The sequence below is a fragment of the Cnephaeus nilssonii genome, assembly GCF_951640355.1.
Source record: "Cnephaeus nilssonii genome assembly, chromosome: 2".
Taxonomy (NCBI): Eukaryota; Metazoa; Chordata; class Mammalia; order Chiroptera; family Vespertilionidae; genus Cnephaeus; species Cnephaeus nilssonii.
In genome coordinates this window covers 65,073,155-65,087,295 of record NC_137073.1, presented here as the reverse complement: position 1 = coordinate 65,087,295, position 14,141 = coordinate 65,073,155, and the positions used below count along the sequence as shown (strand labels likewise).

The 14,141-nt window shown below is 38.5% G+C and overlaps 1 protein-coding gene across 1 annotated transcript in view; it reads left to right on the top strand.

Annotated features, from left to right (window-relative positions):
* Positions 1 to 14,141, top strand: part of ADGRV1 (adhesion G protein-coupled receptor V1) — a gene marked incomplete at its 5' end in the record, with an annotated part of 444,372 nt that overhangs the window by 25,302 nt on the left and 404,929 nt on the right. Inside the window, 8 exons of the mRNA XM_079797671.1 lie at positions 1,335 to 1,461; positions 1,560 to 1,745; positions 2,477 to 2,657; positions 3,816 to 3,979; positions 5,873 to 5,996; positions 6,967 to 7,233; positions 12,559 to 12,685; positions 13,570 to 13,787. Of these exons, the coding sequence (XP_079653797.1) occupies positions 1,335 to 1,461; positions 1,560 to 1,745; positions 2,477 to 2,657; positions 3,816 to 3,979; positions 5,873 to 5,996; positions 6,967 to 7,233; positions 12,559 to 12,685; positions 13,570 to 13,787 (1,394 nt within the window). The remainder of the gene's footprint in view (positions 1 to 1,334; positions 1,462 to 1,559; positions 1,746 to 2,476; positions 2,658 to 3,815; positions 3,980 to 5,872; positions 5,997 to 6,966; positions 7,234 to 12,558; positions 12,686 to 13,569; positions 13,788 to 14,141) is intronic.

The following is a 14,141-nucleotide window of genomic DNA, read 5'->3' as shown; positions in this document are numbered from 1 at the left end:
ATTTCTTCCATTGATTTGTATCCAAGCAATTTCTGCCTACATTTTCTCAGTTTAAAAAAATGTTCCTTTTTATGTAAGGGTAGCATATTTTAAGAAAGTTAAAACAAATTGTTTGTTTAATGCTTCAAATGGATTTTTAGACTGGATATACTAGCTGTGATCTGATTATTATGTTCTGATTCAGTTCTACTGTCTCCTAGCTTATGTGGACAGAAGAATTTTTAATTAATAAAAATATTGAGGTGAATGAAATATGGGCAAATTTGCTATGAAAATTATATGACTCCATTAACAATTAACAAATAACTTTCCTATTATTTGGACCAATCCCTTCTGTGGCCGCTGTAGTATGCTAGTTATTGGTTGTCCGGTTTCCAGGAGCTAGGGAAGGATGCTAATTCAGATTCTCTATTACATAGGAAGTGAGCTATCCTTTCTACATATTAATTGTGGCTTCATTGTGATTTTGAGGTCTGTTCAAGAGTACATTTTGGTTCAATAGAAAGTGACATTTGGAAAGGTTTAGAGCAGCTTTCAAGATTGAGAATTCTCAAAGAGCATGCAGGCTTTCAAACCCTCAGAGCCTTTTCGTCCCAGTCCCTTTGATCATTTTAATTATACACTGAACATGAAAACCAGAAATAAGAAAAAAACATCTTGTTTTAATATACCCTTTTGAGATATGTATAGAAATTGTTATAATATGTCATGCATATGAGATCCATTCAATTCCATTTTTTATATGTACTATGTTTTTTTATACTAAAAGAAAAATGCATGAGGTTAAAATCAAGGTGAACAGAAACATATGAAAGATCACAAAATATTTCTAAAATCGAATCACAATTTTGTTTATTTTTGATTCATGTGGCTTTCTTCCACTTATTCAACTTTTATTCACTTAATATAATCATATGTAATGAATTTTTAAAAGAAATTCAAGTATATGTAGAGTTAAAACAATTTTAGTTAAGTTATTTTCAAGTACGTTACAAATTAGTTTTTCTGAAACTGAAACAAATCTGTAAATTTGATACTTTATAAAATTACAGTATATTTAAAACCTTTGGTTGTTAATATTCTTGGTGTACATATACAGTGTTTGGTTTCAGTCAAATATAAAGGAATTCAGAAATAGTTCTTTCATAAATGCTATGAGTAAAGCTGTTTTGCGGTTAAGTGATTTTTAATACAGTCATATCAATTTAAGGTTTAAACTCCTAATAACTTCCATATTAATTATCTGAATGTGTTGTAAATATTGCCTTAGAAGTGCAGAATTCAGGAGTAAGATTGTAGGTCACGAGTGCCTTTTTCCCCTCTGACTTCTCCAGGGTCAATGTGGAAAATCAAGTGCTGAAGTCTGGATATACTAGCCGTGATCTGATTATTTTGGAAAATGATGATCCTGGGGGAATTTTTGAATTTTCTCCTGATTCCAGAGGACCCTATATTATAAAAGTAAGTTGAAAGAAACTTCAATCTATTCACTACTCACAATTTCAGAAGAATCGTTAACAGATTTGAATTTTTGTGTTTTGTCTTTTTTTTTTTTTAAGGAAGGAGAATCTGTAGAGCTCCACATCATTCGATCCAGGGGAGCTCTCGTTAAGCAGTTTCTCCACTACAGGGTAGAGCCAAGAGATAGCAATGAATTCTATGGAAACACAGGCGTGCTGGAATTTAAACCTGGGGAAAGGGAGATCGTAATCACCTTGCTAAGCAGATTGGATGGGATACCAGAGGTATGGGATTTTATTTTTTCCTTGTGCTTTTGTGGAAAGTTGATAGTATCTGGTACATATGTTATTACATATAAATATTTTTAACAATGACCAGGAGTTATACGAAAGAAAGTGGGCAAGAATGGGTTAAGAAATAGTTGTGGTTGAAAAGGAAAAAAAAAAAACAAGCTTAAAAAACAAAGTAAGGCATTCAAATTTCAATGATGTAAGTTTGTCCTACATAAAGACCTGGAGAGTATTATGCTAAGCGAAATAAGCCAGTCAGAGAAAGATAAGTATCACATGATTTCACTCATGTATGGAATCTAATGAACAAATTAAACTGATGAACAAAATAGATCCAGAGGCATAGCAGCATGGAACAGACTGTGGAATCTCAGAGGGAAGGCGGGAGAGGATGGGTTGTTGGGGAGGGATCAGCCAAAGAATTTATATGCATATATGCATAACCCGTGGACACAGACAATAGGATGGTGAAGGCCTGGGTTGGGGGTGGGGGCAGGCTATAAGGTGTCAATGGGGGAAAAGAGGGGACATATGTAATACTCTGGTAAACTTTTTTAAAGGAATAATATCAGCTCTTTTGTCAACTTTGAATGAATTATATGTTGCTGAAAAATTGACTATATTAATATTCTAGAATATATATATATATATATATATATGTATATATTTACTTGCTCTGAAAACTTCAAATTTGTATTTTTCCTAATTTGACATGTTCATTTTAGTTGGATGAACACTATTGGGTGGTCCTCAGCAGCCATGGTGAACGAGAAAGCAAGTTGGGAAGTGCTACCGTGGTCAATATAACGATTCTAAAAAATGATGATCCTCATGGGATTATAGAATTTGTTTCTGACGATCTAATTGTTACAATAAATGAAAGTAAAGGAGACGATATCTATAGTGGTAATTTATTTTGCTTCTTATATTCTACTAGAGGCTCAATGCATGAAATTGGTGCACTCGGGGGGGGGGGGGTGGTGGTGGTGTTCCTGAGCCTGAATTGTGAGAGGGCAGAGGCCAGGCCGAGGGACCCCACTGGTACACAATCGGGGCCAGGGAGGGACGCAGGAGGTTGGCCAGCTGGGGAGGGACCATGGGAGGGCTTCAGGGCATGTCCAGCCCATCTCGCTCAGTCTCGATTGGCTGGACCCCAGCAGCAAGCTAACCTACCGGTCGGAGCATCTGTCCCCTGGAGGTCAGTGCATGTCATAGTGACTGGTCAACCGGTCAACAGGGGGCAGACAGGTGGTCAGTGTATGTGGTTGAGCAGCCTTAGCATATCATTAGCATATTATGATTTGATTGGTTGAATGGCCAACCAGACAAACGGACACTTAGCATATTAGGCTTTTATTATATAGGATTACTGTTTACTGAAAAGGAAATGAACAATTCAAATTCATTTTTTTAGCATATACTTACTTTCAGTTGTCTATCTTAGAAATTACATGGAGTGCAAAAATTGGTATTTTAAAAATGATATTTAGGATTACTTTTTGTATTTCATACATAGTATTAGGATGATACTGTTGCCTTCAGTTATATTTTGATTTCAGTTAATGATATGTGGTAGAATTCAGACACTCAAGAATGAGCTGAGTCATATAGGAAAACTTTAAAACTAAGAGTAACTGCTAGGGGACTATTGCAGTGGTCTGAAATGAGAAGTAGTTTATTTTTTAGAACAATATCTTTCTGGGCAAAGAAATCATTTTTGAGTGTGCAGCTTCCTTTAGCTGCATATATTAGGAAATATTCTTATAGGACTTTCGATAGGTATATCTAATTAATCACTTTTCTGTTCCAATGCTGAATGACTTTTAAAATCCAAGCTGTGATAGAAAAGATCAATCCATTTATTTTATTAGATGCTTACAGAGGGACAACTAGGCTAAGGCATTTTTATAGGTACATTGCAGGCTATGTTAAGCAGATAATTGGCTTTTTTTTTTTTAAAGTCGTCTCATTTTTATGTTTGCTTATTTGAGCAATTTCTTTACTTATCATTTTAGAATTGTTTAATATATGCTCACATATATTATACACATTTGTATTTTACAGCTGTTTATGGTATAATAAGAAATCGAGGCAACTTTGGTGACGTTAGTATATCATGGGTGGTTAGTCCAGACTTTACACAAGATGTATTTCCTGTCCAAGGGACTGTTTTCTTTGGAGATCAGGAATTTTTTAAAAATATCACCATTTACTCCCTTCCAGATGAGGTAAGTATTGCGTATATAATTCTCTTTACTTGTCATTGCTTAATAATTATGTTTTATCACATAATTAAACATCTGGTAATATATTTTGTTGTGAATATATTGATAAAGAACTCAGGTACGATAGTGTCTGACTATAACCTAAATGAGAAATACTATTTTTGGTTTCCTGAAGGCATTTTTAACTCTTAGAACTGATAGTGGCCAGTGACCCTGTGTAGGTGTCCAATATCAGCGAGTCACGGTTGGGGGAGGGGTGAAGTGCTTGGGTTGTTCTTAGATCCTTTGAAAACAAGTGTGCCTCCTACCAGGTATCCCATGGTGCATTCTCAGAATCAGGGTCGTGGACCATAAGGATTGTGGATCCATCATGGTGTTCATCCTATCTAATAAACGAGTAATATGCAAATTGACCATCACTCCAACACACAAGATGGCCACCGCCATGTGGTCAAAGATGGCCGCCGCAATGTGGACACAAGATAGCTGGCAGGGGAGGGCAGTTGGGGGGGACCAGGCCTGCAGGGGAGGGCAGTTGTGGGTGATCAGGCCAGCAGGGGAGGGCAGTTGGGAGGGACCAGGCCTGCAGAGGAGGGCAGTTGGGGGTGACCAGGTCAGCCAGGGAGGGCAGTTGGGGGGAACAGACCTGCAGGGGAGGGCAGTTGGGGGTGACCAGGCTGGCAAGGGAGGGCAGTTAGGGGTGATCATGTCAGCAGGGGAGGGCAGTTGGGGGGGACCAGGCCTGCAGGGGAGGGCAGTTGGGTGGGACAAGACCTACAGGGGAGGGCAGTTGGTGGGGACTAGGCCTGCAGGGGAGGGCAGTTAGGGGTGACCAGGTCATCAGGGGAGGGCAGTTGGGGGCATCCAGGCCTGCAGGGGAGGGCAATTAGGGTCAATTGGGCTGGCAGGGGATCAGTTAGGCATCAATCAAGTTGGCAGGGGAGTGGTTAGGGGGTGATCAGGCTGGTAGGCAGAAGCGGTTAGGGGCAAGCAGGCAGGCAGGCAGGCAAACGGTTAGAAGCCAGCAGTCCTGGATTGTGAGAGGGATGTCCGACTGTCCATTTAGGCCCGATCCCACCGGGCAGTCGGACATCCCTTGAGGGATCCCAGATTGGAGAGGGTGCAGGCTGGGCTGAGGGATAACCCTCCCCGCTCCCCATGCACGAATTTCATGCACTGGGCCTCTAGTCTTATTGATAATGCAGAGAAAGAACTCTGTAATGGTGGGAGTGGACCTTTCAGAGGGGAACTGCGCTTTGAACAGCTGTGGAAGCCTACCTCCTTTACTTCAAACTTGTCCCATTAGAGACAAAAATCTAACACTCTTTCACCGTGAAGAAGGCCAGCTCATATGGAGGAAGTGAAAGAGAAACAGTGTCCACCTGGGGATTCATAGAGGCTCAGAGCTGTGGGCAACCACATCTTGTTAGGACATGGGAATGAGGTCTTCATGACACACTTGGGTGAAACTTCAGTAACATTTGTAAGTGGTCTTTGAGAGTTAGCTGAACTTTTACTACTATTATGAACTCAGTTGTAAATATGTCAAAAAATTATTTTTTCTGTTCCATTTTTTCTTGTAAACAACATATATACCACTTTCTTAAAGAAATAGTATGCCTGTAGTATTTTTATTTTTAGCTTAAAGCAAGATATCTATTTACAGTAAATTTTATGGAGAGTCAAAATAAAGTGGCTGTTAGTATGAATGCACATGAAAATTCTGGGGATCTGAGTCCTACTTGAATAATTTAGGGTGGCTCTGCCTCAGAAATGAAAATGAACATTAGCACTATCATTAATACAGCTATATTTTTTAAAAAAGAGAAAAATAATTTAGGAATATACAGTGGAATTATTTGTACAAATCACCTGACTTAAAACATTTTCCAAAAGATTCCAGAGGAAATGGAGGAATTCACCATTACCCTACTTAATGCCACTGGAGGAGCTAAAATAGGAAATATGACTACTGCAACTCTGAGGATCAGAAGAAATGATGACCCCATTTATTTTGCAGGTGGTATTGCTATTTTTTCTTAAACAGTATATATGTGCATTTTCATTTATTTTTAACAATGTTTTTAATAAAGCACAATTAATACTTCTTTAAATACAACTTTATTATTTGTATGATCATTATTTGATCTTCTTGAAGTTTTAACAAAAATTTTTAAGCATCTTCTGAAGGAAAAAAATAGTAAGTACTGTTTTGTTAGCTTTGTTCACTCCACCTTCAAACTCGAAGTTATTTTCTTTCCTTTGTGCAAAAATGAATATTTTTTCATGTAACTTGGTCCAATCCACAGTGTAGCTAGTTCAGGATCTGGGTACTGTACCTAATGGATGGTAACTTAATATAGCAACTAATATTGAATGGTCATATAAATCAAGGTTTCTCCATTTTTGCCACTTTAATGGTTTCTTTAGAATTGTCTTTTGCCACATGATATATCTTTTAGTTTTATTTGTGAGACTTAAATGGTGTCTAATTCTTTCTTAAGCCCATCTTGCAAGATATCCAGTTTACAATGGCAGGGATCTTTTAAACTTCTTCAGTTTTATTGATTCATATTCTTAACCTTTGGTTAATATGTATTTTATAAATTAGTCTTTTATTCAACTTTCTGCTAACTCCTGTGACAAAAATAAAATATAAGATATCTGGGCCTTTTCTCAAGGAACTTACAGTTTACATTTGGAAATGAGGCATATGAAATAGTAGGCAGGGGATTTCAGATATGTAAATTCACCAAAATTGGGTTTTGAAGACAATGGATTTTGTAGGAATTAGGTTAATAGAAAGACCATTGGCTAGATGTAAGCAAAGGAGGTCTCATGCAGGATTTGGGACTAGAGGTAAGTCTTTAATTAAGCAAAGATACATTGGAGGGAATTTTTTTGTGGGGACGTGAAGAAACATAAATCACCTGAAAACATGTAGATGGAATACTAAAAGCTCATATGTTTCTTCTTTGTGAATATTTCAGAACCTCGCATAGTGAGGGTTCAGGAAGGTGAGACTGCTGACTTTACGGTTCTCAGAAATGGATCTATTGACGTTGTTTGCACCGTCCAATATGCTACCATGGACGGGAAGGCCACCGCAAGAGAGGGGGACTTTGTTCCTGTTGAAGAAGGAGAAACGCTTGTGTTTGAGGTTGGAAGTAGAGAGCAGAGAATATCTGTATTCATTAAGGAAGATGATATCCCAGAAACAGATGAGCACTTTTACATAATCCTCTTTAACTCTACAGGTAAATAACGTGAACTTTTATGACCGATCTGTTGTTTCAGTGCTTCTGTCTAGTCGTGGTGCCAAGTAGTACTTAAATATCATCTGTGACTGTTCAAGAGCAAAATTGCTTCATTGCTTTCTTGAGGGGGCGGGGTGAAGAATATGTATTGAACCTTCATGTACCTGGCATTCTCTGTGGCATTATTTGTAACCTTTTTTCACAATACAGCACACATAGAAAATTATGATATTATGTAAGGAATAAAAATCTTCTAGCTAAAGCTATGCTAAGCCTTGTCTAGTCACCCAAAGGCATAGGGCATGAAGAGTTCTGTTAGCCACTTGCTCTCCTAGCAGGGTACTGGGCATACTGGTTGGGAAGATGTATTCGGTATGTGGCTGAGCCCAACTGGCTGTTTGATAATTCTCTGAGCTATTAGCCACAATGAATGGCAATGTGCGAGGGCGAAAAGGTAGGCTCTTCATTCTTCCCTCTACTGTAAATGAAGTAGGATATTTTGATCCCAATATTTCATCTCTTAGAAGGTGTGTTGTTGTTTTTTTAAATAGATTTTATTGATTTTTCCAGAGAGGAAGGGAGAGGGATAGAGAGCTAGAAACATTGATGAGAGAGAAACATCGATCAGCTGCCTCCTGCACAAGCCCTACTGGGGATGTGCCCGCAACCAAGGTACATGCCCTTGACCGGAATCGAACCTGGGACCCTCGAGTCTGCCGGCCGACACTCTATCCACTGAGCCAAACCAGTCAGGGCCATCTCTTAGAAGGTTTTGACCTCAACTTTAGTGAATTGGAGGGACTATAACTTGTTTTAATATTTATTTTATTCTTTTAGGAGTACAAAGAGCTCTTTTTTCCTGAGCCTTTTGAGAGTAAGTTGAAGACATGATATTTCATCACCCATGAAAACATTGGTGTTTTTCTAGAAATAAGGACATTCTCCTACATAACCACAGTATAACCATTGAACCCAGGAACTTAATGTTAATAGAATCATTGCCTCAGACCCCATTCAGATTTCTCCAGTTGTGCCAATTTTCTTCTTTCTAGCAAAATGATCATTTCCTGAATCATGTATTGCTTTTCATTGTCACGTCTCTTTAAGCTCTTCAGTCTGGAGTAGTTCCTCAGTCTTTCCTTGACTTTCATGATCTTTAGGATATGGAAGATTATAAGACTGGTTATTTTGTAGACTGTTCCTCATTTGGGGGCTTGTTTAATGTTTCATCATTATTAGATTCAGGTTTTGCATCCTTGGCAGGAATTTCATGGAAGGTGATTCTGAGCTCGCATCATGTCCCTGTAGTTGGCACATGCTTTTCTTTTGTCCCTTTATGTGATGTTCACTTTGACCACAATTTTAGATGGTGACCGCCTGCCTTGTCCACTGTACTTTTTCCTCTTTGTAATTAGTAAATTTTATGAGGAAGATACTTTAAAATGTGCAAGTATCTTGTTACTCATCAGACTTTCAATTATCTTACTGATATATTTATCAGTATGGACTCATGGTTTCTATTTAAAACATTGGGTTTTGTTTTGCATCATTATTTGTTTTGGCTGTTAAATTGTCCTAGATTTGGCCAGTGGTGCCCTGTTCAAGATGACTTCTTTGTCTTTTTGACATGTCCCTGTTATTATTTGAACATTTTCTTACTTTCTGGCCCAGCAAGAGGTTCCAAACTCATCTTATACTTTTCCTGTCACAACCCTGAAATCAACCATTTCTCCAGGAAGCCCTGGTTCCTTTTAGTGCAGAATGTTATTTAGAAACCAGGATATGGCACTAGGAGTGCTTATTGTTATTGTGGTTATGCTCCTTTTAGTTCTCTTAGTGTACAGAGAATATATGTATGTATGCATGTTTCTATGTATACATACTCACACAACTTTCACATCTCTAGTTCTGTGTCCAACTATGTATATTGAAAACTATTAGTTTGCACCAGTATCTGCATTTCTATCTAATATCACAGGGTTCATTCTAGTTTTCTCCCTTTCCATATTTGTCCCTCCCTTCTCTTATAGTGAGAAAGCCTGCTCCCACTATCTTTAATATATTTACTAATTTGATCAATTCTCCTTGTATGTGACCACTTTCCAACTGCTTCTTCTACCCTCTTTCCACAATGAGATTGCCTTTCTTACCCCACTAGGGTTCAAGCTTCCTGCTCTAGGCCAACCCCCTGCCCCCATGTGGATGCCCTCCTACTTCACAGACCCCACCATCAGATAGCAAGCTTTTCTATCATGGAAATGCCCTCCTTACCCTGCATAAGTTCTAACACCTTGTGCTGATCACTGTGGTGCCCTACCCCCAGCCCAGTGTGAATGCCTGCCTTGTGCTTTGGACTGAAAAATTCAGAGGGAAAGAGGAAGAGAAAGAGATCACTTAATTAAGTTTTGTGTGCTGTGTTTCTCTATCATTCTCCCTGTCTCTTTGTTTCCTCCATTTGTGTCTTTCATCATATTTCCCTTTCTCATTTTTCACATGACTTAACTAAGGAAAAAAAAAGTAATAAGTAGAAGCTATCATCTAGTGAGAAAAAAATTTGACTTCATAGAATAATGGCCACAAAAGGTATTTCACAGTTGCAAAAAAACATAATTAATCAGATCTTATGTAAACCGGAAACATTTTGGTGAATCTAATCACTGTCCTAAAATTTAAATGAAAGAAATTGCTCCAGATAAAATAATTTTGGAGAAGTAGAAGTGAAAAATAAAGTTTGTTGTGAGGCATAGAAAGTTGATGAAGAAATGACTGTTTTAATAGAGTAAGTTTATTCTGTAAGATGTATCACTGAGAAAATGTGTTTTTTATTTGAGAGAGAGTGAATGAGTGAACATGCACAAGGTGCGATTGGGCCACTGGCCTGAGGTATGAAGGTCTGGTATGTACACTGCCGCTGCATTTGTCTTCAGTATTTTTTCCAGAAATGGTCACATCTGAGAATCTAATGACTTTAGCATTGAGGACTTGGATTATACAAATTTGTGCTTTGTATATCTTTTCTTAGTTCTCTTTCTTCCTCTTTTCTCTCCTTCTGTAATGTCAAAACATTGAGGACCTGAGGGGATTGATGATGTGAGCTGGAGGGGCAGCATCTCTAACATGACCTAGTGCTGTCAGTTTGAGTTTATGCCTGATAGTTACCATTCACAGTAGATGCCCTGAGATTGAATTACTGGATCAAAGGACTTGGCCATCCCTAGAGCCCTTATTAAATATTTTCAGTTCTCTCTGTGGAGAAACAAAATGAGTTTTTAGCACTACCTATGAAATGTATGTTGATTACAAATGCATATGATAGCAGAGTCTGCCAGAATTAGGTTTTATTATTTTTAGATGTTTTTGTTAGATTTTATGATATAACTAGAGGCCCGGTGCACGAATTCGTGCACCAGTGGGGTCCCTTGGCCTGGTCTGTGGGATTGGGCTGAAACTGGCTCTCCGACATCCCCCGAGGGGTCCCGGATTGTGAAAGGGCGCAGGCCAGGCTGAGGGACCCCACCGGTGCATAATCGGGGCTGGGAAGGGACGCGGGAGGTTGGCCAGCCAGGGAGGGACCATGGGAGGGTTCCAGGGTGTGTCCAGCCCATCTCGCTCAGTCCCGATCAGCCCGGACCCCAGCAACAACCTCACCTATTGGTCGGAACGTCTGTCCCCTGGTGGTCAGTGCACGTCATAGCAACTGGTCGACTGGTCAACTGTCTGGCCCCTGGTGATCAGTGCATGTCCTAGCAAATGGTTGAGCGGCCTTAGCATATCATTAGCATATTAGGCTTTAATTGGTTGAATGGATGACTGGACACTTAGCATATTAGGTTTTTATTATATAGGATATTTTAAGTTACTTTATTACTCTATATTGTCAGCATTTTCTAAACAGTGGTTTGCTGTCTATTTCTTATGTGTATGTTTTTTTCTCTTTCCGAAGTCTAATGGTCAAGTAAGGTTTAGTACAGTTGTTTTTATATATAAATTATTTTTATTGTGCTGGTTTACTCTACATATAGTTTCTGTTTCTGTAATTTTCATTTTATTTTCCTCCATTTGTGTCTCTCATCATATTGCCCTTCGTTTTAGGTGTTGTTCTCATCTAATTTTGAAAACTTTATTTGTATCAGTTCATGTAACATGCATAAGTAATGTCTGTGTACCAGTTGCTGAGTATCTACTTTGCTAGGGCCTGGACTAGATTAAGCATGGAATTGATAAGCTTACAGTAAAATTGTTTGTGTGTGTGTATGTACTAATAAAATGCAGTAGTTGTTATGATACATTGACAAACTGTGAAGTGCTGTAGCAACACAGTGGAGATGCACTTAGCTTAACTTGGTAATTCAAGGAAGAATTTCTGGAAGGGTTGTTGCTTGAGGTGGTTCTGAGAAGAGAGGTTGAGTAAAGATAGAAAGGACTTGTGCTTGCACAGGGAACAGCTGGAGCAAAGAGGGAGAGCTATGTAACTCAGGAAAGTGAGGAGAAGAGACCTAAAATATTGGCAATAATGGAAAGAAATGGAATAGAGAGGACTCAAGTTCAACACCATAAAGATTTCTTTGTTCTTTGACCAGATCAAACTCCGCTGCCTGAAGGCAGAGAATTAAAGGGAAATGCTCAAGCTAGCGATTCCAGTTAACATGGACAGGAGTATTTTTATGTTGTGTGGTAATTCTTTCATTTTTTATGAAGTGGAAAACATCTATCTCAAAAGTTTGAAATTAGATCAAGCTATGGTTTTTATTTCTAATTAAAGTATTGAAGTGATATTCCTATTGTGAAGAAAAGTATTCGTACTTTTTAAAATAAAGTAGTTCTTCTGTAATTATACATTTCCTCAAAGACAAGTCACATTAAACTTACTTAGGCATCTTTCTCTCATTTATTTATGACCTTTAATGAGGAAATTCCTGCTGAAATTTGTATCCTATCTAATAAAGAGGGAATATGCTAATTGACCCTCACGCCATCTTAAAGATGGCGACGCCCACAGCCAATAAGGAGGGAATATGCTAATTGACTGCCCCACCTTCAAAGATGGCGGCGCTCACAGCCACAAGATGGCGGTGCCCAGTCCCCTCATCCCTGCTGGGGTGGCAGGTGCGTGGCAAGGTGTGATGGGGCATCGCCTTCCCCTGATGGTTGGGTCACCTCCTGCCCCTGCGGGCTCCCGGACTGTGAGAGGGGGCAGGCCGGGCTGAGGGACCCCTGCTCCACCAGACCTCTAGTTTAATTATAAAGTATTTCTTGGTTAAAAATACAAATTTAACAGGAAGTTAACTACTTTTTGTTATTTTAACTTTTCTGTTTTTAATTTAGGCGATACAGTAGTATATCAACATGGAATAGCTACAGTGATAATTGAAGCTAATGATGACCCAAATGGTATTTTTTCTTTGGAGCCCATAGACAAAGCCGTAGAAGAAGGAAAGACTAATTCATTTTGGTAAGCATATTTGGGTAAGGCAAATTCAAAATTGTGTACAATAAAATGAAATCTTTTGAAATACTTACCTTTCAAAATGAAAATACTGGTTAAGAATTGAATAATTTTAAAGTTGGTAGTCTGAATGAATTGTAAACATTTTTTATGCTGTTGTCACTTGTTTAAAAAAAAAGAAAATGACACCTTAGCTGGTGAGCAGAAATTTTTCTCCCCACGCTCCTCACCCCAACTTCCATCCTTTGTCAGGACTGAGAGACGAATATACAAGGTCTTCTGGAACTGCTCTCAAATGACATGTGACTTCCTCACCCTGTACTTGGCTTCTGAAGAACATTTGCCAGTTCTCATAGAAAGTTTTTTGGTTGGGCTTAGAATTTATATTTCAGTTTGGACTTGGAAGACTATGACTTTTAAGATTGCTTCTCTTGCCTAGCCAGTTTTGCTGAGTGGCTAGAGAGTCGGCCTGCGGACCAAAGGGTCCTGGGTTCGATTCTGGTCAAGGGCACATACCTCAGTTGTAGGCTTTTCCCTGGCCTGGGCCCTGGTCCGGGCTCATGCAGGAGGCAACCAATCTATGTGTTTCTCTCACATCAATACTTCTCTCTGTGTTTCCCTCTCTCTTCCACTCTCTCTGAAAACCAATAGAAAAATATTCTCAGGTGAGGATGAAAAAAAAAAAAGATTGGTTCTCTTTATTAAGTTCTACTTCATTCTTCCATGAGATTCCTCATGGTTGCTCAGTTAGGACTGCCTGGCTGCTTCATATTAAAGATGATAAATGGAAAAAGTATGTTTCTGAGGAAATACAGAAAGCCTCCATTAGAGTTAGTTTCATTACTTATACATTTTCCATAAAAATGAATTTTCTTTGATTTGTTATACAGGGTTGTGCGGCAGCGAGGACACTTTGGCAATGTTTCTGTGGCTTGGCAGCTGTTTGAGAATGATTCTGCTTTGCAGCCTGGACAAGAGTTCTATGAAACTTCAGGGACTGTAAACTTCACAGATGGAGAAGGAGCCAAACCAATCATTCTCCATGCTTTTCCAGATAACATTCCTGAATTCAATGAGTTTTATATTTTAAAGCTAGTAAATATTTCAGGTGCTGTGTTTTCTCATCTCTTTTCTTTTACCAGTAAAGTTTAATATTTTACATTTAAATAATTAGACCTATAGAAAAAATGCCATCAGTGAAGAAATAAATATATCTTGATTGTCTGACTTTATATGTCAAAATACCATTTTTGATAGAAGTGTTATTTTTAATGTTTATTTTGTGGTCTTGGTTAAATTTTATGGATGGAGACTTACATTCATCCTCAAACTTGCAAATGGATTTTTTGCCCACCCAAATATAGTTTCTCCAACAAAAAATTAATGGAAGTTAGGAAGTACGAATTCATGGTAACTTAAATATTGCTAATTTTTTAGACAATCAATTTTCCTATCACTGCTG